We start from the raw sequence: 22002 nt of genomic DNA, 5'->3' as shown, positions 1-22002 counted from the left end.
ATGTAGATTCTAATCATCTATAACAGTCTATTTTTATAAACAAATTAAAATAAATTTTATTAATTCCCCTAATAAAAGACACTTTCGTTTCCTTATTGTTTCAAATAATGCTATAATGACTATTCTATGAAGACTTACAAGACCTTCTAGAATACCAAAAAAAGATGTCCTTTTCATCACAGGGGACTGGAATGCAAAAGTAGGAAATCAAGAGATACCTGGAGTAACAGGCAAATTTGCCCTTGGAGTACAAAATGAAGCAGGGCAAAAGCTAACAGAGTTTAGCCAAGAGAACGCACTAGTCATAGCAAACACCCTCTTTCAACACAAGAGAAGACTCTATACATGGACATCACCAGATGGTCAATACTAAAATAAGATTGATTATATTCTTTGCAGCTGAAGATGGAGAAGCTCTATACAGTCAGTAAAAACAAGACTTGGAGCTGACTGTGGCTCAGATCATGAACTGCTTATTGCAAAAATCAGACAAGAAAGCAGGGAAAACCACTAGATTATTCAGGTATGACCTAAATCAAAACCCTTATTATTCAGTGGAAGTGACAAATAGATTCAAAGGATAAGATCTGATAGACAGACTGCCTGAAGAACTATGGACAGTGGTTTGTGACATTGTACAAGAGGGAGTGATCAAGATCATCCCTAAGAAAAAGAAATGCAAAAAGGCAAAATGGTTGTCTGAGGAAGCCTTATAAACAGCTGAGAAAAGAAGAGAAGCTAAAGGCAAAGGAGAAAAGGAAAGATAAACCCATCTGAATGCAGAGTTTCAAAGAATAGCAAGGAGAGATAAGAAAGCTTTCCTCAGTGATCAATGCAAAGAAATAGAGGAAAACAATAGACTGAGAAAGACTAGAGATCTCTTCAAGAAAATCAGAGATACAAAGCGAACATTTCATGCAAAGATGGGCACAATAAAGGACCTAAACGGTATGGACCTAAGAAGCAGAAGATAATAAGAAGAGGTGGCAATAATACACAGAACTATACAAAAAAGATCTTCATGACCCAGATAACCACAAGGGTGTGATCACTCACCTAGAGACAAACATCCTGAAGTGTGAAGTCAAGTGGGCCTTTGGAAGCATCACTATGAACAAAGCTAGTGGAGGTGATAGAATTCTAGCTGAGCTATTTCAAATACTAAAAGATGATGCTGTGAAAGTGCTGCACTCAATATGAGAGCAAATTTGGAAAACTCAGCAGTGGCCTCAGGACTGGAAAAGGTCAGTTTTCATTCCAGTCCCAAAAAAGGCAATGCCAAACAATGCTCAAACTACCGCACAATTGCACTCATCTCACACACTAGCAAGGTAATGCTCAAAATTCTCCAAGTGAGGCTTCAGCAGTACGTGGGCCAAGAACTTCCAGATATTCAAGCTGGATTCAGAAAAGGCAGAGGAACGACAGATCAAATTGCCAACATTGTTGTATCATAGAAAAAGCAAGAGAGTTCCAGAAAAACATCTATTTCTGCTTTATTGACTATGCTAAAGCCTTTGACTGTGGATCCCAACAAACTGTGGAAAACTTGTCAATAGATGGGAATACCAGACCACTTGACCTGCCTCCTGAGAAATCTGTATGCAGGTCAAGAAGCAACATTTAGAACTGGACATGGAACAATGGACTGGTTCCAAATTGGTAAAGGAGTATGTCAAGGATGTATATTGTCACCCTGCTTATTTAACTTATATGCAGAGTTCAGTTCAGTCGCTCAGTCATGTCTGACTCTTTGCAACCCCATGAACCTCAGCACGCCAGGCCTCCCTGTCCATCACCAACTCCCAGAGTCCACCCAAACCCATGTCCGTTGAGTTGGTGATGCCATCCAACCATCTAACCCTCTGTTGTCCCCTTCTCCTCCTGCCCTCAATCCTTCTCAGCATCAGGGTCTTTTCTAATGAGTCAGCTCTTCGCATCAGGTGGCCAAAGTATTGGAGTTTCAGCTTCAACATCAGTTCTTCCAATGAACACCCAGCACTGATCTTCAGAATGGACTGGCTGAATCTCCTTGCAGTCCAAGGGACTCTCAAGAGTCTTCTCCAACACCACAGTTCAAAAGCATCAATTCTTCTGTGCTCAGCTTTCTTTATAGTCCAACTCTCACATCCATACATGACCACTGGAAAAACCACAGCTTTGATTAGACGGACCTTTGTTGGCAAAGTACTGTCTCTGCTTTTTATTATGCTGTCTAGGTTGGTCATAACTTTCCTTCCAAGGAGTAAGCTTCTTTTAATTTCATGGCTGCAGTCACCATCTGCAGTGATTTTCGAGCCCAGAAAAATAAAGTCAGCCACTGTTTCCACTGTTTCCCCATCTATCTGCCATGAAGTGATGGGACTGGATGCCATGATCTTAGTTTTCTGAATGTTGAGCTTTAAGCCAACTTTTTATGCAGAGTACCTTATGCAAAATGCCATGCTGGATGAAGCACAAGCTGGAATCAAGACTGCCGGGAGAAATATCAATAACCTCAGATACTCAGATGACACCACCCTTATGGCAGAAAGCGATGAGGAACCAAAGTGCTTCTTGATGAAAGTGAAAAAGTTGGCTTAAAACTCAACATTCAAAAAACTAAGATTATGGCATCCTGTCCCATCACTTCACGGCAAATAGATGGGGAAACAATGGAAACAGTGACAGACTTTATTTTGGGGGGCTCCAAGATCACTGCAGATGGTGACTGCAGCCATGAAATCAAAAGACGCTTGCTCCTTGGAAGAAAAGCTATGACCAACCTAGACAGCATATTGAAAAGCAGGGACATTACTTTGCCAACAAAGGTTTGTCTAGTCAAAGCTATGGTTTTTCCAGTAGTCATGTATGGATGTGAGAGTTGGACTATAAAGAAAGCTGAGCGCAGAAGAACTGATGCTTTTGAACTGTGGTGTTGGATAAGACTCTTGAGAGTCCCTTGAACTGCAAGGAGATCCAACCAGTCAATCCTAAAGGAAATCAGTCCTGAATACTCATTGGGAGGACTGATGCTGAAGCTGAAATTCCAATATCGTGGCTACCTGCTACGAAGAACTGACTCATTAGAAAAGACCCTGATGCTGAGAAATACTGAAGGCAGGAGAAGAAGGGAGTGATGGAGGATGAGATGGTTGGATGGCGTGTCCGACTCAGCGGACATGAGTTTGAACAAGCTCTGGGAGTTGTTTATGGACAGGGAAACCTGGCGCGCTGCAGTCCATGGGGTCGCAAAGAGTCAGACACGACTGAGTGACTGAACTGAATTGATAATGACTGTTCAGGTACCTGTCTGCATATCCACATCGACGGGGTTTTTCTAGAGTAGGCAACCACAGAGGGAACTGCTCGGTCGGAGTTAGGTGCATCTTTGAATTTACTAGGTATTGCCAAGATGCTTTCCTAAGGGATTGTTATATCATTTTATACCCTCGCCAGTTGTATATGTGGATTTCCATTTACCACAATTATCAGACTTTAAAATTTCTATCAATCTGATGGATGTGAAATGGTGGGTAATTGTTATTTCAATTTGCTTTTCCTCTTAATTGACCAGGTAGTAATTAATAATATGGAAAATGCCACTTTGTCATATACCATGTTCTTAACAGAAAAAAACATAGAATATCTTTTCAATTTAAGTCATTAAAGACAATGACTTCTTAAATGAAATTTCAAAACACCAATCATAAGGAAAACAGTGGTAACTCTGATTGACAAAAGTTAAGGATTTTGGTTTAATGAAGAAACACAGAACAAGGTTATTAGGTTACACAATGGGAGAAAATATCAATATCCAATAAGAAATTAGTATCTAATATAAATATTTACAAACAGAAATGTTATTGAGATCCCAGTTTAAAAATAAAATGGACAAAGCAAATGAATAGACAATTTGCAGAAGTTCAAAAAACAAGCATATGAAAAGATGCTCAAACTCTCTGACTACCAGAGAAACTAAAATTAAAATGAGACACCACTTGTATAACCGTCAGACTGGCAAAATTACAAAGCTGGATGGTGCCAAGTGTTGGTAAGGATGTGGAATCATTACTAAAGCCACTACAACTCCCCATGGCACTGCTTGGGGAATAGAGACTGCAGAGCTACCCAAAACAACTTCATCATATTAACTATATGTTTACCTTATAACCCAACAATCTGCTCTTGGATATATATGCCACAGACATTCTCACACAGGTTTGTAAGAAGACATGTATGAGGATGCTGCAGATTGATCTGTGGTGATGAGGAGTTGGAGGCAAACTGGAAGTCCGTCAATAGGAGAAACGTTAGGTAATGGATTCACAACATGGAGTACTGTGCAATGGTTACAAAACAGTGAATTACATATATTTACATATGTGTGCAATGCAGATGAATCTAAAAAATAGTAATAAGTGAAAGCAGTTTAAAACTAGTAAGATACAGAACATGGTCCAGATGTAAATAATAAATACATGTACACAAGACACAATACATATGTTGCAAGATCACATATAAACCAAAACATATACATTAAACACATCAGAATGGTTGCCTATAAGAGGGAAGTGAATGAGAGAAGGCTATTTGCACAAAAATAAAAAATAAACAGCTGTCATTTTCTCTGAGAAGTCTCCACTGGCCATCTTATCTAAATTAGACATTCCTATTATTTTCTTTAAAAATCCCTTGCTTTTGTTTCCTTCATAACATCTCAATTTAGTTATCTTGTTTGTGTTCTGACTGCCTTCCCCACTAAGATATAGGATTTATGAAGTCAGTATCATTTCAGTGTTGCTCAGCACAGCATCTCTAGTCCCTCTGGTAGTGCTTGGCACAAAGTATAAAAGAAGGGTCAAATAAATAATACATGAATGAATGAGTCATGGATGCTAATCTCAGGAAGAGTGGCTAGGTCAAACTTAGCAGGCAAGAGGAAATCATTAAAGATTCTGAAGGAAAGAGAAATGACCAGAACAGCACTTAACAAGGAAGACTAGTATGGTAGCAACGAGCAGGGTGGACTGGCGAGAGGGAAGAAACTGGAACACATGAGATCAACTCTCAGAGCCAGAATGAGTCAGTGCAGGGAGCCTACAATGAGGTGATGAAAGCATAAAGAAAGGCAGTGTGAAAGATGCTACAAAGGAAGAAAAGATTCAATTGGTAACAGACTAGATGAAACTGCTGAGAAAAAGAAGGAAGTAAATGAAGACTTCCCTGTCCTGAGCTCTTGCTAAAGCTAAAAAGAGAAATTATGAAGACTTACTCTTTTCGATAGCACAAATGCATATTTGGATATGATGAATTCACAACCAGATATTTATTGAACGCTATCTCTAGGAACTGAAGATAACATTAAGAAAGACATGACATCTGCTTTCACAGAGCTTGTGAAAAAGGCAATTATAATAGCATGATAAAGCAATGATGGAGAAATACAGGGTGCTATTGGAGTGCACAAGTTTGCCAGTGAAGAACTGTTAGATACAGAAAATAAAAAAGATTTAACAAAGAATCATTCAAAAGTTGAAATTGATCTTAAATTAGTACTCCCTAGAATCGAGTAGAGAAAACAGTTATGAAAAGAAAACCATTTTTTCTCTTTTTATTATTTTCCTCTTCAAATCTATACTCTCTTTCTCCAAGAAAGCCAAAGTGTAAATAGATTTTTTAAAGGGTACAGTATTTTTATTTCCAACCACAAACAGAACTCACAAATGCTTGAGTGAATACAATGAACGTGAATTATTATGAAATACTGCAAACTAGCTACCTTTAATGATTTTAGTACACTGTCTACAATCAACTTTAGAATAACACAGAATGCATTTATTCCCATCTTAATTAGTAAATTACAAATAGCCTAATCAAAAGAAAAACCTCTCAAAGACTAATAGAAAAAACTTTTAAAAAAGTGGTATTTTACTGATCAAATTCCATTTGAAATAATTCCGATCAATCAGACAGTTTTCTGGGCTGCTGTTGTCAATATCTGGGGACATACCATCATACGTTCCACTTTCTAACAATGTTCCACTCTCTTCCAGTGCTTTGAACTGTTCAACAGAAATGAAATTATAGTCCACCCCTGGTACTTCCCCATCCCTGGGGGCCCTTGTAGTACCTAAGGAGAGAAAAAAAGAAAAAAATAGGTTGTAAAGTGCTTTTAAACTTACAAAATATTGAAAATAATCGAAAATTCAGTTTATAGAGAACACATGGGAAACACTATTGAATATATTGTATCCAGAGTGATAAGAGACTTTGAGGCAAATTAACATTCCTAGGTCAAAGTAGGATAATACTACAGGATGAGTAAATATATTTTAATAAAATCTATAGATAGCTATGAAATTCAAAATTACAAAGATTAAAATGTTAGTGTCCAAGAAAGCTTAACTTTCCAAGACTCAACAGTTAATTCTTTTAAACCTTAATTCTCATGCTTAACATTTAAAGGAGAGGTAAATCCACCAAGGAAAGGCTTCAGGTTCATGTAGCTACTGTACATATTTTTTTTTCCTTGGCAGAAATGTAAACTAATATTCTACTTACTAGAGTTGTAAGACAATAAAAAAGAGAAACAACTTTTCAAAATTGTTTTATTAATAAACCCCACTTTAAAAACCTGAACAAATATTAACCACGCAATTATTTTTAGACTCCTTAATAAAGGGCTCAGGGCTTAAGGTATGAATTCACAAAATGTAATTTTATACATATCGCTGCTTAGTCATTATTCTCTTCAAGTAATTTCAAAACATTAAGCCACAAGCAAATTGCTTAATGAAATTCACTACAGCAACTGAGCACTACATTTCTATCTAGTAAGGACTCAACGCCAAAGTAAAATCTTCAGATCCAGGATATAAATTCAAGCTATGGCAGCAGTGCTGTACTTTACTGAATTTCACTGAACAAGAATCAATAGTTTTTTAACTGAAATTGGAAATGTCACTTCAAATACCAGAAAATACAAACAAGATATCCAGGTAGTTAGCCTGGAAACAGTTAGGATATTGTCCTGCCAAGGATGCCTTCCCAAGCCCATTTCTCTATTTATGCTACCTATTTGTTAACAGCACTCCAAGGCAGAAACCCGAGAAGTAACCTTCGGCTCTTCCTTCTACTCTACACCTAGTCACCAAATCTGGTTGATTCCATCTCCTAAACACCTATAGGATTTATATACTTGTCTTCATTCTTACATCCACTTAATCCATATCAGTACCAATGGGCTGTACTGTTGGTCTCCTGAGCTCAACCCTGTCTTCATCCTAGCTACAGACCTTAACCAAACTGCAATCAGTGACTTTTCTAAAACCATCTGAGCAAAAACCCTCTAAATGGTTCCCATGATCCTTGATGTAAAATCCAGGTTCTACCTCTTCAGCTTCTTTCTTTCCTCACCCCTTTCACATTCTAGGCTTTAGCCATAATCAATTTTTTTTTTCCAATTCTTTTAATGTTCCTCATACTTGCTTATCTCCAAGGCCTTTGCCAAGCCATTCTTCTCCTTGGAAGACTTCCTATACCCTTTCCCTCTTACCCCAGTTAACTCCTACTCATCCTTCAGCTTCTGATTGAGAAAGCTTCTTTAGAGAACTTTCCCATATAGGTATGGGAATATGCAGGAACCTCATCTGTTTGGTTCAGAGCAATACCCCAAGTCTCTGCACAGTGTAAATCCCATAGCAGGCACTCATGAGATAGTTGTCAGATAAATTAAGTAAAATTTTATACAAATGTAATCATCACAGGCCCTGGAAATACGCTATCATATTATAAATTAATTCATGGGAAGCTATTAATTGCTTTTACATCTTGTAATGTGAAAAAAACCCACAATGATGATTAATGGTAATAATCTCAGAAAATAATGATTAAGGAAACATTCTAAGTAACAAAGACTGTTGCATTTCTTATCTGTTTTATATCACAGAGGATATAAAATCTCTAAAACATAACTTCCCTTTTTAACTTTTTTTTTCATATCAAATTTTTGTTTCTCATATACTGATTAAAATTACATTGTTAGAGTTCCCAAATTAACAGCTTTCAGTTCCACATTAGGTAAAAGTTAATCTTAGAAAGTAAATTTATGATTAGCAGCTGTGATAGATGGAAGACATGACCATGTATTTTACACCTCCTCCTATCAAGAGATGGAGCCTGTTGCCTCACTTCTTGAATCTGAACTGGACTTAAGGCTTGCTTTGAATAACTTAGTGTGATGTTGCACAAGTTCAGGAGTCTAGACCTCTGTCTTTGCCTCCTTGGAATGGTCTCACCAACATGTACGGATGTCCAGACAAGACTACTGAATGATGAGGGAGAATACCATTCAATAAACACCACCAAGGCCCAGATATGAAAGAGGCCAGTTTAGCCCCTCTAACGCCAGCTTACCTGTCAATGACCAGCCACATGAGTGGGTCCAGATGAGCTCAGCAAACTCATGAAATCATGAGAAATCATACATGATAGTTATTTTAAGCCATTAAGTTCTAGGGTAGTCTGTTATGTGGCAAAGGCTAATTGAAATATTATCTAAATAAACTCTACTATAAACATAATGACTATATAAAATCCAATTTAAAAGCAAATCATACTAAAGATAATACTATTTTATTTAAAAAAAAAAAAAAAGGCACTGACCCAAGAGGCAGGAGCAACTCTGCATTTTAGTCTAGGATAATCATTAGTGGTAAAATTTTGAGCAAGCACTTAAATCCCCCTGGGCTTGGTTCTCTTTCTGCAAAGTGTCACTGAGCAAGATGGTGATCATGATTCTTTCCATTAATAAACATAAAATGTGTGATTCTAGCATATATATTTCCAAGACTTACAAAGTAACTTGAATGTTAATTCTCTTTACAAATGTATTATAAATTTTCACTTTTCCCTTCAAATAATGTACTCTCATACACATAAAAAGTTTTCTACCTTCCCCTATCCAACTCCACTGCCCTCGGCACTCCAGAAAATTTACCTTTCTACTCTTGATACTCTCTAACACTTAATGTAAAGCTTTGCACATCCCCTCCAATCAACATTATATTGCTCCTTTTTACATAAAAATTCCTCCAAGTTCTTCTTCCTCAGTGTCCAATTCCTCTCCTCTCATTTTCTCGAGCCCATTCCAATCAGATAACTGCCCCAACCGGCCCCACTGAGACAATCTGTGCATCAGAAGTCTCACTTTGCTTAACCCACTGGTGAAGGTTCAGTCCATAACCTGGCAAATCAACAACCTTTGACATAACTGATCACTCCCTCCTTTTTCTGTTTTATTCTGAAATGTACAGAAAACATATATGTAAAGTTTAGTTCAGTTCAGTTGCTCAGTCATGTCCAACTCTTTACGACCCCATGAAATGCAGCACCCGAGGCCTCCCTGTCCATCACCAACTCTCAGAGATAACCCAAACTCACGTCCATCGAGTCGGTGATCCCATCCAGCCATCTCATCCTCTGGCGTCCCCCTCTCCTCCTGCCCCCAATCCCTCCCAACATCAGTCTTTTCCAATGAGTCAACTCTTCGCATGAGGTGGCCAAAGTATTGGAGTTTCAGCATTAGCATCAGTCCTTCCAATGAACACCTAGGACTGAACTCCTTTAGAATGGACTGGTTGGATCCCCTTGCAGTCCAAGGGACTCTCAAGAGTCTTCTCCAACACCACAGTTCAAAAGCATCAATTCTTCAGCGCTCAGCTTTCTTCACAGTCCAACTCTCACATCCATACATGACCACTGGAAACACTATAGCCTTGACTAGATGGACCTTTGTTGGCAAACTAATGTCTCTGCTTTTGAATATGCTATCTAGGTTGGTCATAACTTTCCTTCCAAGGAATAAGTGTCTTTTAATTTCATGGCTGTAGTCATCATCTGCAGTGATTTTGCAGCCCAAATAAATAAAAGTCTGACACTATTTCTACTGTTTCCCCATCTATTTCCCATGAAGTGATGGGACCAGATGCCCAATCTTAGTTTTCTGAATGTTGAGCTTTAAGCCAACTTTTTCACTCCTCTTTCACTTTCATCAAGAGGTTTTTCAGTTCCTCTTCACTTTCTGCCATAAGGGTGGTGTCATCTGCATATCTGAGGTTATTGGTATTTCTCCCGGCAATCTTGATTCCAGTTGGTGCTTCCTTCAGCCCAGCATTTCTCATGATGTACTCTGCATAGAAGTTAAATAAGCAGGGTGACAGTATACAGCCTTGTCGTACTCCTTTTCCTATTTGGAACCAGTCTGTTGTTCCATGTCCAGTTCTAACTGTTGCTTCCTGACCTGCATATAGGTTTCTCAAGAGGCAGGTCAGGTGGTCTGGTATTCCCATCTCTTTCAGAATTTTCCACAGTTTATTGTGATCCACATAGTCAAAGGCTTTGGCATAGTCAATAAAGCAGAAATAGATGCTTTTCTGGAACTCTCTTGCTTTTTCCATGATCCAGAGGATGTTGGCAATTTGATCTCTGGTTCCTCTGCCTTTTCTAAAACCAGCTTAAATATCACGTACTATTGAAGCCTGGCTTGGAGAATTTTGAGCATGACTTTACAAGCATGTGAGATGAGTGCAACTGTGCGGTAGTTTGAGCATTCTTTGGCATTGCCTTTCTTTGGGATTGGAATGAAAACTGACCTTTTCCAGTCCTGTGGCCACTGCTGGGTTTTCCAATTTGCTGGTATATTGAGTGCAGCACTTTCACAGCATCATCTTTCAGGATTTGAAATAGCTCAACTGGAATTCCATCACCTCCACTAGCTTTGTTCGTGGTGATGCTTTCTAAGGCCCACTTGATTTCACATTCCAGGATGTCTGGCTCTAGGTGAGTGATCACACCATCATGATTATCTTGGTTGTGAACATCTCTTTTTGTACAGTTCTTCTGTGTATTCTTGCCACCTCTTCTTAATATCTTCTGCTTCTGTTAGGTCCCTACCATTTCTGTCCTTTATCGAGCCCATCTTTGCATGAAATGTTCCCTTGGTATCTCTAATTTTCTTGAAGAGATCACTAGTCTTTCCCATTCTGGTGTTTTCCTCTATTTCTTTGCATTGATCGCTGAGGAAGGCTTTTTTATCTCTCCTTGCTATTCTTTGGAACTCTGCATTCAGATGCTTATATCTTTCCTTTCCTCCTCTGCTTTTCGCTTCTCTTTTCACAGCCATTTATAAGTTTAAATAAAGTTTAGTAGTAATAAGCAATAACAAAGCAAACTCATCCAGATGAAAAATAGAACACCACTACAATGCCAAAAGCCCCCTCGTACGGCTACAAATCTCCCCCTCCCTCCGCCCACAACGTGACCATCATCTTTACATTTGTGATAATGATTTCTTTTTAAAAAAAATGTTTTTAGCAACTAAGTAATGCATGTCTGACCAACATAGCTTAGTTTTGCCTGCTTTGCAACTTGATGGGATTGGAATCATACCACATGCATCCTTTTGTGTCCACATCAATACTTACCATGTTTTTAAACTTCTGCCAACATGTTAAGTATATAAAGGTATCTCACGTTGTATTTAATGTGCAACTACTTTAAAAGAGTAAACATTCTTTTTCATATATTTACTAGCCACAGAGATTTCTTCTGTTGTAAAGTGGCTGCTCAAGTCTGCCGCTTCTCTGTTGGGCTGCCTGTCTAAATTGTACTACAATTGTAGTACAATTATAGTTCTTTACATTCTAGATACTACATTACTTCATCAAATCTAAGCAATCAACAGCTTCTAAAATATACCATTATTTTACCCTAAAAAAGAAAAAAAAACCTGGCAATTATAATTGAAATATTTCACATATTGCAAGATGCATTCCAATTGTAGAGAGGCTAAAATGTGAAATAATTGTGTCTCAGCACTGCAGTCTTTTGCCAGATATATGTGGTTGCAAATGGGGTGTTTCTGCTACAAAAATATGCTTTGAAATATGCTTTCTTCAAATAGTGCTTTCTGCAAAATCAGACACCAAAAATAAGAAAAGCTTACAGAGAAAATAGGATAGGGCTGATCTCTTAAACTCTACTGCAACTCAGTAAACAGAGCACTGGTAAAGCCAATAACAATCCCAATGAAAAATATTAATACAATTTAGTAGATTTTATGTTCCTAATAAAAAATACTAAAGTAAATAAAATACTTTGTTTTTAAAATTTTCTATGAAAAGGTAGCTTGACAGAAAGGTACAGAGGGTTGAGGACACTGAATAATAAAGACAAGGCAAAAGGTAAAATCAATAACTTTAAGATAAAGTACAAGTTCAAATTGAGAAAAGAGGCCAAACTGAGGTGAACAGGCATCATACACAGTGAAACAAAAGCAACACTCAGCTGTGTTTGTGTATTCTGTGTTTACTTGCTGCTACTTGATGATACACAAGATTGGCTAGAGAAAATGCAATAGGAACCAATGGTACTTCTCAGTTCAGTTGACATCTTTCTCCTACCTACTTACCTGCATTATTGAAACGTTGCAAAACAGAATCTTCTCTCACTGTGATTTCCTTTCACCTTTTTTTTTTTTTTAAATAAACAGTCCTTTGATGATAGAAGTTTTTCATTTTAATGTAGTCAAATTTATCAATTCTTTCCTTTAGAGCTAATGGTTTTGTGTTCTGCTTTAGAAATCCTTTCCAAGGCCATGGAGGTATTCTACATTCTTTTTAAAAAAGTATTACAGCTTTGCCTTTCACACCTAGTACCTTTAATGTACTAAAGCTTTTTTTTTTTTTTTTGGTTTGATGGGAAGTAGTAGCCCAATTTCCTTTTTTTCCCCAAATGCTTATTCAATAAGATTTATTGAAAAAAATCAGTATTTTCTCCTCTAATCGGCCATGGCACTCCTGTCACAGGAATCCTATACAGAAATGCCCATATGAGACTGACTGTCTACATCCCATTTACCTACTGGCCCTTCCTGCACCTTTGTCAGTGTTGTAATTATTATAGTGCTGTGATAAATCTTGAGATATAGCAGGAAAAGTTCTTATTTTCTTTCTATTCATAGCTTTTCTATATAAATTCTAGAATCAGGCTAAAAATGCTGAAATTTTTATTGAATTAGATTGAATCTATTAATCAATTTGAGGAGAACTGAAATCTTTACCACACTGAGTCTTTACTCCATGAACAATAAATCTGTCAAAATATTTAATGTCCATTAATTTTACCTTATAGAGATCTTTACCCTTTATAGTCAGAGATGAAGTAGGTATTTCAACGGTTTTTATGCTATTTTTATGCTATACATGGTATTTTTCTACAAATTTTCATTTTTTAATTGTTGATAGTATGAAGGAATAGAATTATGGGAGCTGATTTGGTCACTTTACATAACTTATCTATAATAAAATTGACTAATTCTAATGGTATAATTTGCCCATAATGCAGTTCACTAATTCTCGTGATAGAGTCCTATGAATTTGGGGAACCGTCACCCCCAAAAGTCTCCTTGTGCCCTTCTGCAGTCTCCCACCCCATGGCAGCCACTGGCCTGTTGACACTATAGTTCTCCTTTAATAGGCGCTCACATAAATGAAATCACACATTAATTTGATTTCAGTAGTGGTTTGTGTCTGGCTTCTTTCACTTTGCATGATGCTTTTGAGATTCATCCAGTTTTTTGTTCAATATCCTTTTATTACTGAGGGGTATTCCAATTCCACTGTATAGATACGCCAAAATTTGATTTTGCATTCACCGCTGGTGGACATTCAGACTGTTTCCAGATTTTAGATACTATATAAAAAACTGTTGTACATTTACAAGTCTTTGGGTAGATCTATATTTAAATTTACGTTGGGTTAATGCCTAAGAGTAGAGTTGCTGGGTCATGATAAGTGTATGCTTAACTTTATAAGAAAAAGTCCAAAGTAGACATACTACTTTGCATTCCCATAAACAATATAAGAGCTATAGCTGTTTTACATTATTGTTTCCATGTAGGAATTCCTTTCTGGAGCTTCCTGACAGATTTACTTTTTCTAAATCCCAAGAAAAATGAGTTGAAAGGGAAAATGAAGAGGAAAAAATATATACTTCTACTGTGAGAATTAAAGCTTAATAATTTAACATAGAGATGCTACTGGTTTGAAAGAATCTATTGATATCCATTGAAAGCAAGAGCAGGAAACACTGAAAGCAGAATGAAATGTTAACATTGACATTTCCAGGGACTAGGACACAAGCATAGGGGAGAGCAGCAGTCACAATCTATCCATCAGCCTTACCTGCAGCTGTTCCCATGCTGGAAGTGCCTGGTCAGGGCTCTGATGATAACAGTGGGTTGTTCTTACAAATATAATACTGAAGGCCAGATAAGACCCTAAGTTGGCAGCTTCAACATGATTCTGTATAATGTTTTTAACACTGGTCAGGGCATCTGAATGTTACCTGAACACTATTCAACAATGTTCTCTGATATTTTCCTCCATTTGATATTTGCTACAAGTTGCAGAGCTTTGTAAATAAGAGAAGTGCAAGAAGTGAATGCTGTTGTAGAACACTTCAGCCTGAAATCAGAAACTAGTCTACAATCTGAAGTAAAAGCAACATAGACTTCAATGGCACAAACAATCAGGGCAAGAAAACAAGTACTTTCAGCATTAAAAAAGGAAACAAGCTTATATGATCAGTGCAAAATGAAATTTTTTTTCCTATGTCTGAATATTTGTTACCAAAGATCAAGGTGATCAGATAATGCAACTGATACTTTACATGCTTCAAATTTTCATTTCAGGAGTGCAAAATTGAAATATTAAATATGTGAAGTATTATCTTTCAAACTTTAGATGATTTTTATTTGGCATTTATTTTGTGTTAGTGTTCATTCTTTTAAGACTTTGTTAGCAAATGCCTGTATCAGGCTGAGACCATTTAAAAATGTTATCAAAATCTTGTTATATTAATTTTTAATAATATTAACCCATTTGATTTTATGCTGTCATTTTCTCTCTTTAAGCACTTGGTGCACTCAGGAGAAACCATCCCACACCTCAGTGTTCAGAGCCATTATTACTGCTCTAATGGTCAAGTGTAGCAGTCATTAGGGTTCACAAGGTATTTGGCTCAACTGGTACTTCGTCACAATCAGCCACAGGTTATACTAAGATTAAATGACGATATCACTTATCACAAATTATCAGCAACCTGCTTCCCGCTGGAAGGAATTTGGCTCTGTGCTCAAGCCCAAGTACACATCCAAAAGCAATCTTAAAATCCCTTCTTGGAGCATCTGTCTCCTGGGACTGCTACCAGTACCAATCCTTTAACAGCCAGGGTCCAAGCAGGAGGAAGAAACTGTATGGTAACTTGAACAAGGACAACCTTATGTAAAGAATTATTAAATATGTATAAAGAATTAACTAAGGTGAAATAAAAGAGAATTCTAAAGAGTATCATCCTAGAGTTCAACAAGAATACTCGAGTAAGGAAAAAACTTGGAAGAAAGAGATGCTCTCAAAGTCTGAGATTCAGACCTTTTTGGAGAAGGTGCATAGCAGCCCACTGGATGGTAGAAAAGTTTGCTGGGCGGCCTTGGGACAGAGCTGGTTCACTATCAGTGAGCAGGGTCTGCTGGAGTACCAATAAAATTCACCAGCAAACTGCTTTGAGTGGAAGAGACATGTAGCGGGGTGTTTTGGACTTACTAGAAAATCAGCTGGGAAACTGGCTGGGTTTGCTGGAAACCCACTGGAAAAACATTTGCAAGAGATTTTGCTGAAATCTGGGGAGCCTGCTGGGTTCCCCACAGAACTCATCAGGAAACTGTGAAGAACTCAGCTGGCACACTGGTGGAATTTATGAAGCCACCTATGTGAGCCTGTTCCAGAACTCACTGCTGGGACTCCCCCCACTCCTACCCCTCACTCCCCTCCCTACCCCACCCATGTGTACCACTGAACTTGCCCTTGGGTAGCTGACTGCTAGAGCGCTGCTGAAACTGAGTATCTTTTTGCAGGCAGAAGCAAAAAGAAAAAGGCACACTGAAGCCAGGAAAAGAAGACTCTTTTTTTCTCCAGTATCCTTCCTACACCTTCTACTGACAAAGCTCAACATTGTGCCAGATGGTAAGGAGAAAATGTGACAATATCATAAGTAGGCAAAAAGAGTAGATTTGAAGCCAAGAGGCTGTGAGTAATAAACTGGCAGACTAGTTTTCTGAGAGATTACATCATGAACTCAAGTTGAATTTTTGTCAAATGTTTTTTCAGCACCTATGGAGAAGATCATATGGCTTTTCTAGTTGGTTACTATATTAATCTTCACATGTTATACCAACCTTGCATTCCTGGGACAAATCTCACTTGGTCAAAATGTGTTATCCCTTTTCTATATTGCTATGTACTGATTTGCTAAAATAAAGGATTTTGAGCCTATGTTCATGAAAAATTTTGGTCTAATACTCTTAATGTTTTCATCTGGCTTTAGAATCAGGATAATGCTCAGATCATGGAGTGAGATTGGGAAATGTTCTAAATTTCAGAAGAAGCTGTATAGAATTCACATTATTTCTTCTTTAAATATTTGGAACAATTTACTAGTACCATCTGGGCCTGAAGTTTTCTCTACGGGAAAATTAAAAACTACAAATTTAATTTCTTTAATAGATACAAGGCTGTTCAGTTCTTCTATTTCTTCCTAAGTGAGCATTGGTAGTTTTTGTCTTCCAAGGGGTTTATACATTTCATACGAGTTGTTGAGTTTACTGGCATAAGTAGTTTAGAAAATTCCTTATTATCCACTTAACCTCTGTAGGATTTTCAGTGATACTATCTCTCATTCCCATTAATGTTTATCACTTCTATTAATCTTCCAGAAGCAGCTCTGAATTTCACAGATTTCTCTCTATTGTTTCTCTATTTTCTAGTTTATTGATTTCTGCTTTTTATTATTTCCTTTCTGCTACTTAATTTGGGTTTACTTTGCTCTTAAGCTAGAAATTTAGATCATCGATAGAGATCTTTATTATTTTCTAAAGTAAGTATTCATTACTATAAATTTCCCTCTAAATACTGCTCTAGCAACACCCCACAAATTGATATACTGTAGTGAAATGTGTGATACTTTTAATTTTTCTTGTGGCTTATTCTTTAACTCACAAGTCAGAAGTGTAGCAACTTAATTTCCAAATATTTGGAGATTTTCTATATATCTTTCTGTAAATGATTTCTAATTTAATTCCATTAGGATCAGAGAATGTATTTACATGATTGAAATCCTCTTAAATGTACAGAATCTTGTTTCATGGTCCAGAATATGATCTATATTTGTATATGTCCCATGTGCACTGCTGCTGCTAAGTCGCTTCAGTCGTGTCCGACTCTGTGTGACCCCACAGACGACAGCCCACCAGGCTCTGCCGTCCCTGGGATTCTCCAGGCAAGAACACTGGAGTGGGTCGCCATTTCCTTCTCCAATGCATGAAAGTGAAGTCGCTCAGTCGTGTCCAACCCTCAGTGACCCCATGGACTGCAGCCTTCCAGGCTCCTCCATCCATGGGATTTTCCAGGCAAGAGTACTGGAGTGGGGTGCCATTGCCTTCTCTGCCCATGTGCACTAAAGAATGTATATTCCTGTGTTGTTAGATGGCATGCTCTAACAAGTAACAGTTAGGTCAAGCTGGCTGAAAGTGTTATTCATGTTATAATCTTGTTGATTTTTTGCTTACTTTCTCTAAAGCTGGTATTGACATCTTGAATGTAATTATGAAGTTTTCTATTTTCCTTTTAGTTCTCATTCTCATATCATTTCCATTCCATCTGAAGAATTTTCTTTACTATTTTTTATAGTACAAATCTACTGGAGAAAAATTCCCTCATCCTTTATTTTTGTCTCAAAATTTTATTTCTTTTTATTTTTAAGAATACTTTTACTGTATACAAATCTAGGTTGGCATCTTTTTCCTTCCAGCATTTTGAAGATAACATTTGATTGGCTTCCAGCTTGTACTGTTTCTGTTGATAGTCTATAGTTAATTTATATTCCTTGTATGATCTCTTTTTCTGTCTGCCTTTCACATTTTCTCTTTATTACTGGTTTTCAGCAATTAGATTACGATGTACATTGACTTTTTTTTTTTAATGTTTCTACTGCTTGAGGTTTGTTGATACTCTTAGATCCACTGGTTTATAGTTTTCATTGAACCTGGAAACATTTCAGCCACTATTTTTTCAAATATTTGTTCTGCTTCCCGCACTTTGGCTTGATAGTGTGCCATAGGTCAATATGAAGAGATCACAGTCATGTTCTGTCTGTAATCCAAGGTCTGAAAACAGATGTTATAGATATCTTGCCCAATTATTTACAATAAGAGGGTAAACCCAGTATGAGGAAGTGCTTTGTGGCAAAAGTAGAACTGTCCCTCTCTCTCTGACTGACTGATTGCTTTTTAAAAGTTCACTTTTGTATTCTGTTTCCTCTCCATGTTTCTGTTTGATTAATTTATATTAGGTCTTCCAGTTCAGCAATCTTTTCAGTTGCAGTTTCTAATCTAATATGTTAAACTCATCCAGTAAGTTTTTGAAGTTCCATATAGTTCCTTTTTAAAATATGTATCTTGTTTTCTCTTCATTCTGTTCATTTTGTCCTTTAAATCCTTGAGCATATTTATGAGATAACTTTAAAATGTTTGGTATGGTCATTATCTGTGTCATTTCTGTGCTTTTTTTTTTCTTTAATCAGCTCACTTTTAATTATGAGTCACATTTTTTTGTTTGTTTTTATGCCTAGTAATTTTTTATTAGACACTAGACATTATGAATATGATGCTTTTCAGTGTCTAGATTTTTTTGTCTTCCTTCAAAGCGTTCTTATTTTTCCCCCTTTTCCTCCCTCTCTTCCTTTATTTTTGCTAACTAGATAAGTTACATGCATATTCACTTGATCCTTTTGGGACTTTTTAAATTAAACTTTGTTAAAGTGGGTCTAAATTTATGGGCTCTTTAACACTACTAGTAAGCCATGACCCTTATGGGGTCTCTCCACTCAGGTTGGTTAGAACTCAAACTACTCTTGGCCCTGTGTAAACTCTGGGAATTGTTAACCTTACAGCTCACAGAGAGCTCTTTGCCTGCTCTGTGAAGTCACGTTCTCAGCTTAGTATTCAGCAATAAATCCAAGAAGGCACCTATCCAGTTTGCCTCAGCTTTCTTCATATCTCTTCCTCTCTGATACTGAGCTCTGCAAATTTCTAACATTTCAGAATTCTTGAACACATATTTCTGTACCCTCAACTCAGAGTTTGCTAAACTCATCCTAGGCTCTTCCTCCACGTGTTATAGCCTCAAAAGTGCCTCCAGGCAGAAAGCTGATGAAATTACAGGATTCTTTTGTGTGCAATCTCCATCCTGTTCTCCTAGGGATCACAGTTGTGCTCTGTGGAATGTCTGACAACAGTAGAAGTCTCTCTCATTAATTTCATTGTTTAAATTGTCTCAGGTTTTGTCAGTGGGCACCCCTACTAAGTGGCTTTTCTCCTAAATGTTCCTCTGATATGTTCCCCAAATTTTTTAAACATACTTTCCAGTACAACTGGACACTCCAACCTCACCTTGCACTTTCCTTACTCTAGGCTAGGAATCAGAATTTTCTCCAGAAAGATCTGGTATCTTTTAGTAAAGAATCACATTTAAAGACCAGATGTGACCATTCAATTTGCTAACTGCTACTGATGCATAAGAGCTTCTAGGTTCTTGGAAGGGTTTTTTAATACAGTTCAATTTGTAAGTCAGAAGTTCCTATTAGGATCTGAAATGACTATAGCCGTTTGGAACTTATGAATTAAAACAAATAAACTAGAGCTCCTTTCTAGGGCAAAACCTCATGCTGGGGAGAAACTGCAAAACTAGGACAATAAATGTAAGTTAAAAAGAAGATTCAAGTAAAAGTGGCAGAGGGCAGCAGAAAGTACAAGTACATATTTTTATTAACTTGCTTTAACAAGGAAAAAGGAAGCTCTAGAACTACGAAACTAAAAACGGTACCCTGAGAAACTCCATGTGGGCAAAATACCCAGTTACTTATAAGGGAATAAAGCTCAGATTGTGTTCAGATATTTTTTATTTAAGAGCAATGCTTTATGCCAAAAGACAATTAGATAATTAAGACAGGGCTAGAAGTTATGAGCCAAAAATCTCATATCCATCCACACAAACTTTCAAAGTATAAAGATCATAGACAATTGATATAATGATTCTGTGAACCCTTCATGGAAATCTGGTAGAGAACAAGCTTCAGACAACCAGAATTATTGAAGAAACGGCAACATAGGGTTGGTAGTTTGGTTAAATATGTATCTATGGGGTCGCACAGAGTCGGGCACGACTGAAGTGACTTAGCAGCAGCAGCAGCAAGCATAGAATGGAGAAAAAATGATTATAAAGGGGAGAGTGCAGTACATAATGGTTGCTTGCATTACCAATATAGATATAGATCCAGGATCAAAAAACAGGGAGGATGCAGAAAGAATATGCAAAGGAGAGTAAACTTGCTGATTACCTTATATTTGTGAGAATAAAAGATTCCCTCAGGTCAGATGATGGGAGAGGGAGAAGGAAGGATGAAGAAGAAATGATTATATAATTTTAGTATTACTCATAGTAGGACCAAATAAAAGGGAGGAGGAACAGAGTACTATATAAAGGTAGCCATTAGAATAAAGATATAACTCTCCCTAAAAAGAGAGATCAAACAAAATAGATTACACAGTGAAAGGCTTTTTTGTATACGACTTGTATATAGGTAAAATGGGGATCCCGAGGTGATGCTAGTGGTAAAGAACCTGCCTGCCAAGCAAGAGACCCCTGGATCAGGAAGCTCCCCTAGAAGACGGCATGGCAACCCACTCCAGTATTCATGCCTGGAGAATCCCATGGACAGAGGAGCCTGGCAGTCTACACTCCATGGGGTCACAAAGAGTCGGACACAACTAAAGTGACGTAGCACGCACCCATGCGTATAGGTAAAACAGGAAAACATGACAAAGCTGGGGCTAAAGGCATCACATCAATAAATATAAAGTTTCACACTGGCTACAAAATACAAAAACATGACAAAGCTGAGATGAAAGGCATTGATCAAGTCAATAAATAAAAAGTTTCACACTGGGTACAAAGTTCAACACTATTTATAAAACACAGATTCAGAAAGATGAAAGAATAGGAAGATTTATTCTTTTTGGCAGATTCTTTACCATCTGAGCCACCAGGGAAGCAGAGTGAGATTCAGAAAGATAAAAGAATAAAAAGATTTATCAGGCAAATGCAAACAAGGCAGGACTTGCAATTCTGAAATCTGATAAGGTAGATTTATAGGAGGATAGCATAGATAAGGGGTCATAGTTTAAAACAAAAAGTTTTATACCATGTTAAAAAGTCTAGACTTTTTAACATGTCTAGACTAACATGTAGTCAATAGGACCCTCTGAAGGATAAACTACAGATATGCAAGAATCAGATGTGCCCTAGGTATGAGTCACTATAGTTGTTTGTTTCTCTGTTACTTGTGTCTGCAGATAATTTCATTTTATATACTTCTGTATATCTTATAAACCTCATAATATAATAGTGTTAACTTTAACCAGAAAAATGATTAAAGTTTGAAATTAAAGCTTAAAAAACAAAAAAAATCAGATGTATACTTTAAAGATGGACTAGACTGAGGGGACATGGGAGGCAGGGGATACAGTTAGAATGGGGCAAGGGGACAAACACTGCTGAGTACCTACTTCAGATCAAGTGGTTTACAATTATACTCTCGCTTTAATTCTAGTAGCTATATGAAGCGAGCCTTATGATTTCATATTTTATACATGGAGATTCTGAAACCTTAGGAAGTTTAAATAATCTGCCCAAGTGAACCAACTAGTATAATGCTAGAATCAAGATTTTTAAGTCAGTTTTACTTAGTTCTTTGCAACTACATAATGGCAAATTTTTGTTGTTGTTGTTTAAAGTCTAAGTAAGAAAGAGGGAGGGTCTATGATAGTGCAGAGAGATAGGTATTTCA

General features: G+C 37.2%; 1 protein-coding gene across 10 annotated transcripts in view; it reads right to left on the bottom strand.

Moving 5' to 3' along the window:
- MAGI3 (membrane associated guanylate kinase, WW and PDZ domain containing 3) overlaps positions 1-22002 on the bottom strand; it is a 292911-nt gene that overhangs the window by 92126 nt on the left and 178783 nt on the right. For all 10 annotated transcript variants that reach the window (XM_086391923.1, XM_086391925.1, XM_086391926.1 and 7 more), the window contains one exon: positions 5993-6112. Coding sequence is in view for 5 of the 10 variants with exons in the window: in XM_086391922.1 (XP_086248048.1) it covers positions 5993-6112 (120 nt within the window). In the remaining 5 variants the exon portion in view is untranslated. The remainder of the gene's footprint in view (positions 1-5992; positions 6113-22002) is intronic.

This window comes from Bos grunniens, chromosome 3 (genome assembly GCF_055505025.1).
Source record: "Bos grunniens cultivar Pamir isolate PY7600 chromosome 3, Bosgru_T2T1.0, whole genome shotgun sequence".
NCBI lineage: Eukaryota > Metazoa > Chordata > Mammalia > Artiodactyla > Bovidae > Bos > Bos grunniens.
Note: the sequence above shows the minus strand (reverse complement) of the source record. Positions and strands in the feature narration are given on the sequence as shown.